The following is a 15760-nucleotide window of genomic DNA, read 5'->3' as shown; positions in this document are numbered from 1 at the left end:
TGTGTGTGTATTATACATATATATTATATATATATGAAAAAACTCAGAGAAATGGAATAAGTGTTTAAGAGGTTTATTTGCTGAAATTGTAAATTGCAGGGATATAACATCTCTTGCTATAGAAAACGTCCAAATGTTTCAAATCTGTAGTACAAATTTAAGCTTTTTCTCTTTTTGCCATTTCTACAAATAAACAAACATGGGGAGGGGTAAAAAACTAAAACTTACCAAATTAAAAACATGTCCCCAATTGACAAACTTGTTTTGGCTACAGCAGTATATTGCTTAGCCAAATGAAAATACAAACATAATAATGTTCACTCATTACAAAGGGAAAAAAAAATGAAAGCTATATGTACAAATACGTTACAACAGCACTGAACCCAACCCAAGTCTATTTGCAAGTCTCAAAATCCTATAAAATATCAACAAATCTTGAAAGGTCCACTGGGTTTCTTATCTTTGCCCACCATCTATAACCACATTTTATTTTCCAAACTGAGCCAAGAACTTTATGCAGGATACAGGCCTTGGGCACTAGGTCTGGTACAGCAAACTTTTTTTTTCACAGCAATCACAACCAAATCAAAATTATTTGCTTGTCTTTTTATCCAAATCATCAAGGATCAATGTTTAGATAAAGGAAAAATTAATTTACAGTGCCCCTATCGATTTGAGGGTTGCATTAAAAAAAAATACTGAATAAAAGGTCAAAGCTCAGCGCAGAAAGCTGTGTTGTGGCTTACAAATTAGTTCAGTTGCCATTTTAGGTCAGGGCATTGGAATGAGAGAATATACCCTCACCCTCAAAACACTTCATATATATACACATAAACACAACAAATAATGACACCCCTCTCTTAAATAAAACATCTCCATTACATTCCTTGAGCTGGTGCATGAAAGACCTGTGAAGTGGTTAACATTACGGGCTGATGGATGAAATGAAGAAAGAGAAATACTGAAAGAACACTGGGCTTATTATATCATAAGTGCACTGAATTTTGGGGCAACTCACATCCATCGTATTTAAAACAATCACGTTTTAAAAATAAAAAAATTCTTTGGAGCACCAAAAAAAACAGTGGTTGGAAAGAGGAACAAAAAAAGTCAGCTTCAAACAATACGTAACCATTATTAACAAACGACAAGAAACATATTGGTGCCCAATCTGCGAAAAAACAAAAGCAATTTTCTGGAAGAAAAAAACCAAAAAACTTTTGCTTGTGCTGCAGAACAATTAACTGATAAACTAGTCCTCATTATGTAACATCAGTTTTTTTTTAATCATCTGTATGAACAGCGAACTCAAACCCGTTTGCTGTGGCTTTGTCACAACCACATCGCTAAACCGCAACGGGCAGCATTTCTATAGGACAGGACAAAAATAAATAGTCCATTTTCACCTTTAACCCCACATCAGGTGCAGGTAAGGGCAGCGCATCAACGCCTCGTGAACAAGCACCGAGTGCGAGACCAGCGGGGTCCATTCGTCAACATTCAAAATGGCTTCATTGTTCCTGAAAATACCACATTTGTTTTGAACCGAAAAAGCGAAAACAAACACCAAAGCAAAAATGGAAGGAGCAGGACAATGCTACTAGGAAGAACAGGAGAGGTACAGACAGAGGGGAAAAAAAGCAGACATTCTTCAGAGTGCAATTATTTGGTCCCCTGTACCTCCCAAAATAATCTACGAAACTAAGAGACTCTTTGGCTCATTTACAGAAAAAAATGGCACCTGGTACTCTCTATGTCTTCTTACCTTTAAAGTATAAACACGGGGCATCCTAATAACACCTCATGACAACTATAAGCCAATAGCAGAGCACTAAACCCCTTTTTTCTGTGACCAGCGGTGTTGGGAGGAATTTAGACTATACATCATTGTGTGCGGTGCCTAAAATGCCTTAAAATCTGCCAAGAAAAATCATAAAGGGAGGAACGAATAAAACCAAAAGTGCAGGGGAGAATAGAACAGAACAGAAGCGGAGAAAAAGACCGTATGAGGTGGCGCAGATGTGTGACAGCGGGGTGAGCCCCCTCCTGTGGTGGGAAGAGCGCAGTGCAGAGCAGGCTCAGACCCCCGGCTCATGGCTCAGTTCACAGCGTTTCTGGCAGTCTGTGGGCTCAGCCTGACTCGGCTCTGGTTCAGTCCGAGTCCGATCCTGATGATTCAGAGCTGGAACCACTGCTACTGCTCTCGGATTTATTCTCCTTATCCTCCACCTCTTCTTCATCCTCTATTTCCTCATTCTGAAAGGGAATTTGGAAACATTATTTTTCATTCACATATTTTGTTATTAACAAACGCATCTGTATTACTAAGGGTTGACAGGGGGGTGTTGGAGTGCCACAACAATACGTACGGGGGTGGAAATCAAACCGAGGAAAACATTTTTACCTGCGGCAACAACTTACAAGTAAGCCCAATTCCATGGTAAAACAGCAGACTTGGCAACAATGGCTAGGGTTTGGCAGTACGACAATATATTTTGTGGCATTATCATGCTTTAAAGATTTAGATTTTGCTATATCATTGATATTTCAGTATGTAAATATATACATTTAGCACAGTACTAATTAAAGTTATTGACACTTTAAAGTGACAAAGAAACATGCATGAATGAGAAAATAAAGAGTTTAGTGCACTGTACCTAAAACGATTGTTTATAATATGCTTCCCTGTTCTTATTTTAAATTAAATAACTATAATGTGATATATATAGTCATTAAGAAATAAAACTGATCATATTGATCAAAATTATTTAGCTCCCGTGTATTTAACTGATCTTCTATCACCCTAAAATCCATCACGCTCTTTAAGATCACAAAACTCTGGGCTTCTGGTTGTACCTAGGATATCTAAGTCCACTAAAGGAGGGAGAGCGTTTTCACATTTGACTCCTAAACTCTGGAATAGGCTTCCTGGTAATGTTTGGGGTTCAGACTCGCTCATCCAGTTTAAATCTAGATTAAAGATGCATCTCTTTAGCCAAGCATTCACATAATGCATCTCATATCCTTGTACACAGTTATATCAGATCAAAGGCACATGACTCTCTTTGCTTAATCTTATGAACAGCTACGCTAATTATTCTCTATTTGCTTTTTTGTTTTACCTCGGGAGTACATCAGTGAGTATATCGTGAAAAGCGCTACACAGATAAATGTGAATTGAATTGAATATTCTCAAACAAAATTTTGGTCATGGTGCCCAGTCCTAATCACTACAATCAAAAAATAATTTCAATATTCCAGGCTGATCCTACATCAGCAAGGCTGTTTTAAAATGCATGACGTGAATGAAAAAACTGTGACCAGCGTGCTATAGTTCTTACATCTTCGTCGTCGTCATCATCATCATCACTGTCGTCATCAGAGGATGATCCGTCATCAGATTCCTTCTCTTCATCATCATCATCGTCGTCATTGTCATCATCATCGTCATCATCCTCTTCGTCGTCCTTTGGATGAGGTCACCAATGATACAGAACAATCAGTACATGCTGCTAAAAATGAACATAGTGGCCAATCGAGCGATAAAAGATGATCAAACTCACCGATCCTTTGGCCTTGGGTTTCACTTTAGCTTTTGGGCCACCAGGTTTTGTTGTGCTCTTCCGTTTCTGAAGAAGAAAATTAAGAAAAAAAAAAATAAAGAGGCAGAAATTTTAATATAATTAAATATTAAATTAACTTTTAAATATTTTATTGAATACAATTAATTCTAATTTTGAATAAATATATATATATCTTTCTTTCTTTCTCTCTTTCTCTTTCTCTTTCTCTTTCTCTTTCTCTTTCTCTTTCTCTTTCTCTTTCTCTTTCTCTTTCGAGAGAGAGAGAGAGAGAGAGAGAGAGAGAGAGAGAGAGAGAGAGAGAGAGAGAGAGAGAGAGAGAGTTCAGACTAAAATACTGAATACATGCACATTTATGACTCACCGGAGCGTTATATTCTTTATACACAGCTCTCTCTTGTGATGATAAACTCTGTGAGGGAGAAAATCATGTTATTATCTTTGAATTCAACGTACAAATTGATTTTAAAATGATACATCATTGGCTAAATATTAGATCTTCATATCAAGCCATTTGTGTTTCTCTAGTGTTGAAATAATAATAAAGATATAGGGGTACCGCAAGCCACTGCTCGAGATGCACTTTGTACTGCCTCTGTTTTTCCTCTGCCATTCTTTTGTAACGGTCCTTCTCTTTCTGAGGGAGTCGCTGCCAACGGCCTCCGATTTCACCCATGCGCTCTTTCATGGGCAGATGGTTCAGCTCACCGTTTGACAGCATCTCTTGAGAGAACTTCTGATAACCGTTCCTGTCGCCACAGTTGAAGACAATACGATTAGAATGAGTGGGAAGCTGAAACAAGTGAGCAACCTTAAAAACACATCAACACTCACACACACAGAATGAACTTACGAGGGCGGTTTCTTAGGTTCCCCATCAAATTTCATTTTTTTCCCAAGAACGAAGACTGGGGCAGGTGATCGCATCTCACTCAGCTCTCTCTGCATAAAACAGAATTTAAAAAGGGTATGAAAACTTCTACACAAGAAGCCCTGATATATTATATATAATATATATATATATATTATTAAAAAAAAGGATTTTGACTATCACAAAATGTTGTTTGAAATCGATTTGTCTGTACTCACTTCATATCTCTTCTGGTCCTCTGCAGCCTTTTTGATCCACATGATCTTCTCTTTTTTCTCCATGGTGTTCCAGGTGGCCTCCATGGCTTTCTGAGCTTTCGCACGATCATTCTGACAATTAAAGAAGAGGGAGGGATCAGTGAAGAAACTATAGCAAACAGAGAATTAGGTAGAGAATTTTCTATGGTAGATATTTGCGCAACTATTAGTGGGCAGGAAAGAAAAAAACACTCAGTCATGAAGATTTATGCATAGAGTCCCGTTTGAAAGTTTAAGGGCACTACTTTGCTTTTATTCAGCAAGGACACATTAAAGTGATCAAAAGTGGCACAGACATTTATAATGTTACAAAAGATTTCTATTTCAAATAGATGCTGTTCTTTTGAACTTTCTATAAATCAAAGATTTCTGGAATAAAGAAATGCATCAAAGTTTCCATAAAAATATTAAGCAGCACAATGGTATAATTAACAGTATTTATTGATAATAATAGGAAATATTACTTGAGCATCAAATCATCATATTAGAATGATTTCAGAAAGATCATGTGACACTGAAGACTGGAGTAATAAACGCTGAAAATGATATTTAAAAATATATAAAGGTTTTAAAAACCATATGCATTGAAAACTGTATTTGAAATTCTAATGTTATTTCACAACATTACTATTTTTATTGTATTTTCGATCATATAAATGCAGCCTTGGTGAGAACACAAGACTTCTGTAACATTGCAAAAAAAAATCTGACCCCAAACTCTTGAACGGTAGTGCAAGTAATTTTTCTAATTTAATTTCTTGCATGCATGATCCCATACCTTGAATCGGGCGAGATAGTCTCCAATGACGCTCTGTTGCCAGATATCCTGAGCTGTTTTGGGTGTTTCTGGTAGTTTCCCTTTGTCCTCTTTGCTCTGCTTCTCAGAGTCTGCCTTCAGAGTCATCTCTAGAGTTTTATACTTCTCCTATTCGGAATGATTAAACATTAAAAGTTGAAAACAATTTAGTTGGCCAATACAGTGATGGAAGAATCCTGACATCTCTGGATCACTAACGTGTCTTGATTACCTTCTTCTTGTCAGAAAGCTCGTTCCACATGCGGGCTAGTAGTCTGGTAAGCTCCATGTCAGAAAGTTCAGGCCTTTCCTGTTGAAGTTTTGGGCGCTTCTCTTCAGAGAAAATGAACATTGCAGACACAGGGGGCTTGGGCTTCTCTGCAGACTGTCAGGATTAACAAAGAGAAAGAAAAGAAGGGCATTAAGGAAGTCAAGTTCTAGTTTACAGTAAGCTCATTTAAGTACCAATTCCTCAATAACCCAAAGATGATTGACAGGGGAACTGACCTTTGCTTTGGGGTTCTTTTTGGAAGCGGGGCTGCCACCACCACCTCCCCTTTTAAAGTTGCCCATCTTCTGTTCTGACATTATTCTCTGCTGTTCCTCCTCTGAGATAGTCTGGGATACACAGACAACATGTTTAAAATGCAAATCGTGTAGCAAAGTGGTGCACACAATAAACGGACAGAGCATAAACATATACTTACTAATAAGTAGCGATTCATCTCAACTTCATATTCTTTCTTTTTCTGTGTAGAGAAAAAAAATAAAATATTGAAGTGACTGAAAATCTTATGCATCCATGTTGGCTTGTTTATATTAAAGTTCCCCTGTAGTCAGTAATTTTATATTAATTTTACATATTTAAAATTTTTTTCCTGTGGAAAAAAAATTCGTAATGCCTTAAAATAACTTGAATCTAACTCTACACCCTTGGCTCATTTTAATATACACAGGTCTATAAATATGATATTTAGCCATATTTATAGACCTCCACTTTCTCACAGGAGCTCAGACGAGATCCACTCAGTCAATTTACTGAGGTAAACGCTGCACAATGGTATCCCTTTTTACAATGTCGGACACATAACGGTAATTAATATGATTAACGTTTTGCTTGACTATCCTATCAAACGGTTAATAATGTGTTGCTAATGTTACACAAACCATGTTCACATTCAAGAGTCAAACAGCTGCCTTCTAACAATCAGTATCCTTACAAACGCTTTGAACAACTCAGAACATCAGTGAAGAAAGGCATTTAGTTCATCCTAACTTCACAATATACATCATACAAACACCATATTGCTAAATCTAAATGATTTTTCATATCAAAAGAAAAATATACTGGGACAACCTTCTTTTGAGACTCCCTTGCGTGGTCAGTTAATGATATGCTAAAGCCCGCCGGCACATTGACATGATTGGTTACAATGTAGTTTGTGATGTCAGAAACACCAGCGATTTCAAACCGTGGGTTTTAGACGGTCTTTGGTTTACTGCAGTTTTAAACAGAAAATACTCAGCAATGGTGTTGACTTATGAAGTTGCACATGGTTTGTCTTAAAGCATGTTAAAAACACCAGATAGACATGTGAATAACATTAAAAACTTGATTTTTACCACAGGGGGACTCTAATGGATGGATGATCAACAGATGTAAGTGTGCAAAATAAAAGCACTGTTTTCACAGGTGTGTTACAGACCTGTTCACAGCGCTTTTGGTAAGCATCTTTCTCATTCTGTTTGAGGAGTTTCCAACGCTGGCTGCACATGACCATACGCGCCGTACTGGGAACGTCTTTCATACTGGACATCAGCTCAGCACAGAACATTGAGTAACCATTACTGAGAAAAGAAAAACAACAAAATGAGACTGAGAAAAAAAAAAACCTTCTCTACCTACTGTACTGAAACTCATTCAAGAAACAGTGCTGTTATCATTAAATAAAACTATTAAAAAACACTTTCTGTACCTAAAATAAAGTACTAAAAATACTAAAACATTAAAAAAAAGACAAAAGGAAATAAAACTTTTAAAAAAGTATTGACTTAAATAATACCATAATAGATAAATAATACTAAAATAATATGGACAAGAAAACAAACATGACATGTCCAGGTCACATTTCATATAAACTTACGAAGGCGGTTTGTCGGGCCGCCCATCAAACTTGTCCTTGAGCTGTCTCTCTGCTTTGGTCAGAGTGGATTTGACAATGTCCTCCTCTGTGATGTTCAAATCTGGGTGCTGCTGGATAAACTCACGCATCGTCTCCTAAACAAGAAGTGAAAGATCAAATATTACAGAGAAGCATGCTACTTTCCAGCAAACAGGGTGTGAGAAATGCAAGCATCTTTACCTCATACAGTTTATGCTGCTCCAGAGACTTTGTGATCCACTTCATCCTCTTCTTGTCTGACAGCTGTGGCCACTGCTTTCCAAGACTATCCTTGATGTCTTTGGTGGTCGCCTGGAGAGGTAAGAACACAAGTGTTTTACAGCATTTGTGTGTAATGAAGAAGTCAGCAGCAGATTCTATAGTGTGAGTGCGTGTAGAGCTTACATCTGGGTGTGCTTTGAGAAAAGCCTTCTTCTCATGGCTATACCACAGTTGCTGGGGTGTCTTGGGCTTCTCTGGAACATTGGACTTCTTGCCAACGTTCTCTAGAAGGTCGGGATGATCCTGCCTGATAAAACACACATAAAACACTTTTTTTTAAGAAAAGCAACAATTTAGAAATGTAAATGAGATGGTAAAGTGTCAATTAAGTCATTTACCTGAACTTCATCATGCTGAGCATGAAAGACTCCTTTTCTCTGAGAAAGTCTTTCACGTATTTCTCCTGTTGACGATAGGTTCAGTCAGAACAAACAGGTCAGACAAAACAATGCATGCTTTGTTGACTGATCTAGAAAGGTACTACTCAAAACAATAGTTGATCCAGACCAAACAGAAAATATTTTCTTCTTTTCAAAGGGACTAAAGAGCAACAACAGATGTGAAATCCACTGAACACCAGATTCATCTTTAACCTTTAATGTACAGTTACAATAGTCCCATAATTTCAATTTCCAGTTTTAAAAATCCATATAAATTTCACTTTTAGAGTAGTTCTTGAAAATGTTTACAGACAAAGGGTCACATTCATTAATCATGTGTACGCACAAATTTGTCCGTGAAATCTGTGTATGAACAAATCATGACTCATCAATAACTTTCCTTCTAAAATGTATTCTAAAACAACAACAGCAACAAAAACACATACTTTCGGTGACATGGTAAGATGAAATTTAAATTTTTTAATGACATGGTTTGGGTGTGTTTTAACAAATTATTACCTCGGGCACACAGTCGCTCATTTAGAACACTCAGAATTCATCAACATTAGAACAGGGTTAAGAACAAATTCATGTGCGTATGTACGAGTTGTGAATTAGGTGGAAAGTTTTCGTGAGAATTTAAACATGCATATAAATATGAATAATGTACGCAATTATTAGTGAATGACACCCAATGCTTTCTCTTTTCAATTTTCGTTGCACTCACTTTTTTACGCTCTGGGAGCTCCTTGTATTTTTTGGACAGGATCTTTGTGAGATCTAGGTTGCTCATCTCTGGATGTAGTTTAGCATACTTGGCACGCTTCTCCATAAAGAAACGGAAATACGGTGTCAACGGCTTTTTGGGGAAGTCTGGGTGTTTCTGCAGAGGACAAAGACAAAATAAATTAGCTGGACAAACTAATTCTTAATGCAAGCTTTCAGGACTGAGCCACAAGATTGTCTACCTTCAGCTTCTTTCCTTTGTATGGATTTTTGACGTAGTCCTGGGCATCCACGATCAGCTCAGAGAGGGTGCGGAACTTGCGTATCTGAGTGAGGAACGGGAATCTTAATGTGACAACTGCATTTACCTTATTCTATAGCTTGACAAACATTTTTTGTTTTAAATCAGATTTTTCAAATACTAGTCAATACTTTTTTTGGCACACTTGGACCAGTCATTACAACATACAAGTGAAACCCATTGGTCAGCATACTAGCGTACCTCACGTGAAACTTCCAGCCATTTCTGTTTGCACATCTCTGCAGAGTACGTGTTGAAAGCAATTTTCTCCCAGTCCAAATGGGACTCGGACGTCTTGTACTTGGACAGATCTTTATCTGGCAGGTTCGTCTTCATGGCATCCAACAGCTTCAAAAGGTCTTCCTGCTCCCAAACTGTAACAATAAAACATAATAAGGTAAAAATGATCACCGAGTACCAGTACATACATCACTTCATGCAGACTAAGAAAATATCAATTCACTCAAACTTTAAAGATTAGTTCAAACAAAAATGAAGATAATGTCATTTATTACTTACCCTCATGCCGTTCCACACCCGTAAGACCTTCGTTCATCTTCGGAACTCAAATTAAGATATTTTTGATGAAATCCGATGGCTCAGTGAGGCCTCCATTGAGAGCAAAGCCATTCAAACCCTCAAAATAAAAAGGTACTAAAAACATATTTGTTTAGTTCAGTGGTTCTACCTTAATATTATAAAGCGACAAAAATACTTTTCGTGCGCCAAAAAAAAAAACAAAATAGCGTCTTTTTAACAATATAGTGATGGGCCGATTTCAAAACACTGCTTCAGAATGAATCGAATCAGTGGATCGGAGCACCAAAGTCACGTGACTTAAGCAGTTTAGCCGTTTTATAGGAGATCCGAATCACTGATTTGAAACAAAAGATTTATGAAGCTAAGAAGCTTCATGAAGCAGTGTTTTGAAATCGGCCCATAGTTATTGTTGAAAAGTCGTTATTTTGTTTCGTTTTTTTGGTGCACAAAAAGCATTCTTGTTGCTTTATAATATTAAGGTTGAACCACTGTACTCACATGAACTGTTTTAAATATGTTTTTAGTACCTTTATGGATCTTGAGAGTTTGAATGGCTTTGCTCTCAAGAGGCCTCACTGAGCCATCAGATTTCATCAAAAATATCTTAATTTGTGTTCTGAAGATGAACTAAAGTCTTACGGATGTGGAACGACATGAGGGTGAGTAATAAATGACATTATTTTCATTTTTGGGTGAACTAACCCTTTAAATATAGGTTCAACTGCAGTGGGAATAAATATGGCAATTTATTTTCCAAGAAAATTAGTTCAGAGGGGATAAATCTTCATGCAATTGGGAGATACATTTTATAAGATCATGCATTCACTGGGAATCAAACTCATTATCTTGGCATTGCTAGAGCCATGCTCTACTGTTTGAACCATCAATAATTCAAGAGACCATTACAAACCAACATTTTCTTTTACAGTTTTCCTATTAAGTTACATTCATTACAGTTCACTGATAAATATAAATGTATAATAATATTTAAGAACCACTTATCTAAATTATTTGTTTCTTACCGATCTCTTTAGCAGCGGAGTCCATTTCTCCATTCATTGTCTTGAATCACTCTAGAGAAAAAAAAAAAATTAATTAGATAAAAGGTTACAAAATATTGAGGTAAAAAAGGTTGAAACTCGTACTTACATGGCTTTAACACCATATAGCTTTCAACTATTAATTTGGCATCAAATTATTCAAAACAAAAAGAATGCATCATAATCGCATGGGGATTGTTTTTTCCTGGCACGAGTTTCGTTAAATTAAACACCTAAAAAGCTACTCATGAATATTTCGAAAACAGGAACTGTTGTCTAAAGTGTGGAATTAAAATCCAGCCCGACACATAATGGTTGATGTTCATTACACCGCCCCTAAGCGTTTACGCTCCATCGTGAGACAGAGCCCATTGCTTGTGACGGTTTCAAATCTCAAATAACTCTGCAGTCGACACCAGCAAGAGCAGCCAATCCGTCTAATCTTCCATTTTGTCTACTGAACTAAGACTTGAAACGGCTTCTCCTGCACTCTGCGCGCTTTTCGAGGCGAGCGCTTCGTGCACTAGCTCGAAAATGGAGTATTTTTTCGGCGGACGAGTGGATACTGGGAGGTACTACAGGAGGAGGAAGGAGCGTTTTGGGCGATACGCAGGCAGCTGCCTGTAGACGGACCAGCTGACCACGGATCGGGATCTGCTTTCGGTCTCCGTCGAGAGGGGGAAACACAGCCAGGGATCATCATGAGTGACTGCTACAGCATGCAGCACCAGAGTCTGCCTCCAAACCAACAGGGCGCGGGTCTCCGCTTCCGCCACGGACACATTCTGGGTCGCCCCCCATTTTATTCACAGCGACTGTATTAAAATGGTTGAATATGGGAGGCTAGTCATCATCTGATGTAGTTTAGCAAATGCGTGAGCCGACAGAATTAGTCACAAAATGGCACGAGGCTTTTTCCAGGGCGAGGCGTCGCCGCTGCGCTGAATGTGTAATGGCGGCGTGTGAGCCAGCAAAATCCAGCTTTAAAATAGACCCTGGGTGAAGGGCATTTTTACCACCCCGAAATGTTCAGAAACAGTGGATAATCAGACCTTGCCTGAATAGAATCGAGCTTTAAAACCATTTAAATGCTCAGGGGAAAAAACAACAACAACAAACTTGTGGATTTTTATCGCTTTTATGAACAAAAGCTTTGTAGCGGAGCTCAAAGCAAAATACGTCAAGTGTTTAAGTATTTATAAGGGTCGATTTTAAAATAAATGTTTAAATTTAATGAGGTTTTGCCTAAATTAAACAAACCAGTAAAGCATAATTAAGCACTAAACAGCATGTTTAATGATTAAAATTCAGTTTTACTGATTTACCCAACTTAATTATAAACTCAAACAGGTTTCATCGTGTCGGGTGTCTAACTTACGTGTGAAAATGATACCGTACAAATGTCTAAATTTAATAAAATACGATTTTACAATGTTAAACCGACCTATGACTGACCTACACCGGAGCTAGCCGGCTATAACTAGCATTGATTCCCCCTCCAGCCCTTGTGAAAGCTGAACCAACGGTCGTCAAAAACAACCACACAAAAATGCTGTTAAAAGTCAATCCTCATCACATGCTGTTGTGTGTATAATAATAAGTGTAACGGGTGTCCAAACTGCCCTCTTACCGTAAAGAAATCTGGTTGTTTACCCCGACTTTCGAGTGGCGAGGAATGCGGGGTGAAAGCACGATGTGTGCAGCCGTATGGCAGCAAGCTGTTCAAAGGCTTGAAAAATAGAAACGAAAGGTTAATTTTACTCTCTACGCGGTGACTGAAGCACAATTATGACAAGCGAGATTAACTCTGTGAGAAATGAATCATTCCTGTGTATAAACTTGTCATTTTGTTCATAATCACAATGGAAAACCGTTAACAGCCGAGAAGAGACACGCTTCCCTGGCGTGACGACTGTTCTAGAGCCGCCATACTACCCTCCATGATCGCTGAAAGCCTAATTCACCTCCACCGACAGAAAAACGAGCGTTAATGGTTCTGAACTCACCCGGTTTGCTCCTCAGGCACAAATAAACGTTAAAATGTCAAATGTAACGGCGAACTTTGCTTTCGCTAAAGCGAAAACAAGCCTACACGGTGAAATAACCGTTCGCTCCGTGATGGCGAACCAGAGGCGGCTGGTTCTTCCCTCCACGAGCCTCATGGAGTCCTAACTCGGAAATGAAGACGACCGCGAGGGCTCCAAACACGATAGAGGTGCTTTAAAAATTAGGCTAGTGGCTTTTGGAGTTGTATTAAGAAATTAAACACGGCAATAAGTTGTGGTATATAAACAGAGGATGTTTTTCCCCCGAGTCACAGGACGGGAAATTCGGGTAAGGCGACCTCGGAATGTACCGAGCCGCGCACCAAGTCAATGCGAATTTAAACGAGGCGGCTTTTAAAAACAAACAAAATCCACAAACGTTGTTAAGTCGGAATGTTTGATCTTTTTTTGCATCTACAAGAATTGTTTGTTTACGAAACGGTTGGTAGGATGAGGCGCTGGTTAGATCTTACCTGTCGCTGCTTGTGTGTGGAACTGGTGGTGGAACAAGGGGAGGGTTGAATGTTAGCCAGCACTGCGCCGCCGGTCCAGGGCACGGGCGCTCCAGTCCCCGCAGAGCTGAGAGACTTCCCCCCGCCTCCATCTCTCTCGCTCTCCTTCCAGTCAGCGCGCAGCTCTCTCGATCCGCTCATTTCTCTTTCCAAAGCGACATCCGCATTTTCAATCTCTCCCCTGCTCGCCGCGCTCATCACGGATGGGTCGCCCGGGTTTCTCTTCCATTTGGATTATAAACTCGGAGCTGCTGTCACGAGCTTGGAGCTGCCGAGGCGCCATCAAACCTGCACGCGCGTGTAGCTTTTCGGGCTTGTTTTGAACACATTTGTTTAGTCGCGATGATCATGTGGAAGTTTTAATAAAAGAAGTGCATTTGATTTAATGTGTTATGGTGTGGTTTAAAAAAGAAAGAAAAAAGGATGGAGAAAAAAAAATAAAAGCAGTATTCCTGCGTTTAGTCAAATAAACTCCCAAAGCACATGCATTATGAGGAGAGTGAACTGTTGTGTACTTTTAACATCTTTTCAGTATTTTCAGTCTGACAGCAACATCTTTTTGTCACGTTAAATAATTAAACTCCACCTTGTCTGTTTGTGGGCGTCACCTGCGATGTCCAATCAAGACGTTCTGATTTGGGGAAAACATGATTTCCCAATGAGCGCGCTGGTTCGTTAAACATCAGAGCGGTGACGTGCGCTTTTCATTGGAATGTCACAGTCCAGTGTGGAGCAACTCCTTCCTCCGGGAGAATATACAGGCCCGTGCTTCCCGAGCTTTCATACCTCCATAGCCCTGTCAGTGAAGTTTGCAGTACTACTACACCAAACAAGAAATGTGTGTTTTTTAAAACTCACATTATACTGGAAATCATTCAACATTCACCTGTAAAAAGAATATACTGTGTGGCATCATCTTTTTGTAAGACACCTGATATGAAGTTTGGACAGTTCTAAAAGCAACTTTCACTGCAATAAGAAACTTATTTAAAGGATTAGTTCACTTTCAAATTAAATTTTCCTGATAATTTACTCACCCCCATGTCATCCAAGATGTTCATGTCTTTCTTTCTTCAGTGGAAAAGAAAATAAGGTTTTTGATGAAAACATTCCAGGATTTTTCTCCTTATAGTGGACTTCAATGGCCTCCAAACAGTTGAAGGTCAAAATTACAGTTTCAGTGCAGCTTCAAAGGGCTTTAAATGATACCAGACGAGGAATAAGGGTCTTATCTAGAGAAACGATCGGTCATTTTCGGAAAAAAATACAACTGTATATGCTTTATAAACACAAATGATCACCTTCCAAGTGGATCCGCTAAAACCACACTTTCGTATTCTTCAAAAAAGCTTACGCTGTATGTCCTACAACTTCCCTATTCTATTTACGGAAAAAATGGAACTGACGATCATTCCTTTACATTTTTTTTAGAAAATTACCGATAGTTTCGCTAGATAGGACACTTATTCCTCGTCTGGTATCGTTTAAAGCCCTTTGAAGCTGCACTGAAACTGTAATTTTGACCTTCAACCGTCTGGAGTCCATTGAAGTCCACTATATGGAGAAAAATCCTGGAATGTTTTCATCAAAAACCTTAATTTCTTTTCGACTGAAGAAAGAAAGACATGAACATCTTGGATGACATGGGGGTGAGTAAAATATCAGGAAACTTTTATTTGAAAGTGGTCTAATCCTTTAAACATGAAATCCTGATGTTTGTCAATTGCAGTCAAAGTATTACAAGTATAAGATGCCATACACAGGTAATGTGACTCATTCACATGGTGTAAAGATTTTTTTTATTTAAAATAAATTATTACTTTTATTTAGCAAGGATGCATTAAAGTGATCAAAAGTTACACATTGTTACAAAAAAATGTTTCAAATAAACACTGTTTGTTTGAACTTTCTATTCGTCAAAGAATCCTGAAAAATATCTATCATGGTTCCCACAAAAATATTAAGCAGCACAACTGTTTTCAACATTGATAATAATCAGAAATGTTTCTTGAGCATCAAATCATATTCTGAAGGATCATGTGACAACGAAAACTGGAGTAATGAGTAATTTCAGGAATAAATCACATTTTAAAATATATTAGAAAACATTTCAAATTGTAATAATATTGACTGTTACATTTTTACTGTATTTTTGATTAAATGAATGCAGCCTTTGTGAGCACAAGAGTCTTGTTTCACAAATCTCTGACAATACAAGTCAAAAATCATGGGGTTATTTGAACCTACTGACAGCACTACATTTTAAA

At 38.2% G+C, this 15760-nt stretch overlaps 1 protein-coding gene across 3 annotated transcripts; it reads right to left on the bottom strand.

Moving 5' to 3' along the window:
• Positions 1–65: 65 nt before the first annotated feature.
• ubtf (upstream binding transcription factor) lies at positions 66–14292 on the bottom strand. 3 transcript variants are annotated; one of them, XM_067381708.1, is made up of 22 exons: positions 13455–14291; positions 12567–12665; positions 10919–10969; positions 9558–9730; positions 9298–9381; positions 9057–9212; positions 8288–8352; positions 8073–8196; positions 7869–7979; positions 7650–7783; positions 7212–7353; positions 6213–6254; positions 6013–6123; positions 5738–5890; positions 5488–5634; positions 4671–4781; positions 4435–4523; positions 4141–4330; positions 3946–3993; positions 3564–3629; positions 3342–3467; positions 66–2256 (listed from the first exon to the last, which is right to left on the bottom strand). In XM_067381708.1, the coding sequence occupies exons 3-22, from the start codon at positions 10953–10955 to the stop codon at positions 2152–2154; spliced, it is 2214 nt and encodes a 737-aa protein (XP_067237809.1). In that variant the 5' UTR covers positions 10956–10969; positions 12567–12665; positions 13455–14291; the 3' UTR covers positions 66–2151. The 3 variants fall into 3 exon arrangements, with proteins under 3 accessions (XP_067237809.1, XP_067237812.1, XP_067237813.1); XM_067381711.1 differs by lacking the exon at positions 13455–14291 and adding an exon at positions 12943–13430; XM_067381712.1 differs by lacking the exon at positions 12567–12665 and having other exon boundaries at positions 13455–14292.
• Between the last annotated feature and the right edge of the window lie 1468 nt (positions 14293–15760).

This window comes from Chanodichthys erythropterus, chromosome 3 (genome assembly GCF_024489055.1).
Source record: "Chanodichthys erythropterus isolate Z2021 chromosome 3, ASM2448905v1, whole genome shotgun sequence".
Taxonomy (NCBI): Eukaryota; Metazoa; Chordata; class Actinopteri; order Cypriniformes; family Xenocyprididae; genus Chanodichthys; species Chanodichthys erythropterus.
This window is presented reverse-complemented; position numbering and strand designations above follow the sequence as displayed.

Bases quoted from the DNA above. Each gene is read 5' to 3' on its own strand.
- ubtf (XM_067381712.1), bottom strand. From the start codon at position 10,955: ATGAATGGAGAAATGGACTCCGCTGCTAAAGAGATCG. The intron at 8,197-8,287 runs GTAAATGACTTA...GTGTTTTATCAG, and splicing joins CTCAGCATGATGAAGTTCAG to GCAGGATCATCCCGACCTTC. The intron at 6,124-6,212 runs GTAAGTATATGT...TGTGTATCCCAG, and splicing joins AGATGAATCGCTACTTATTA to ACTATCTCAGAGGAGGAACA.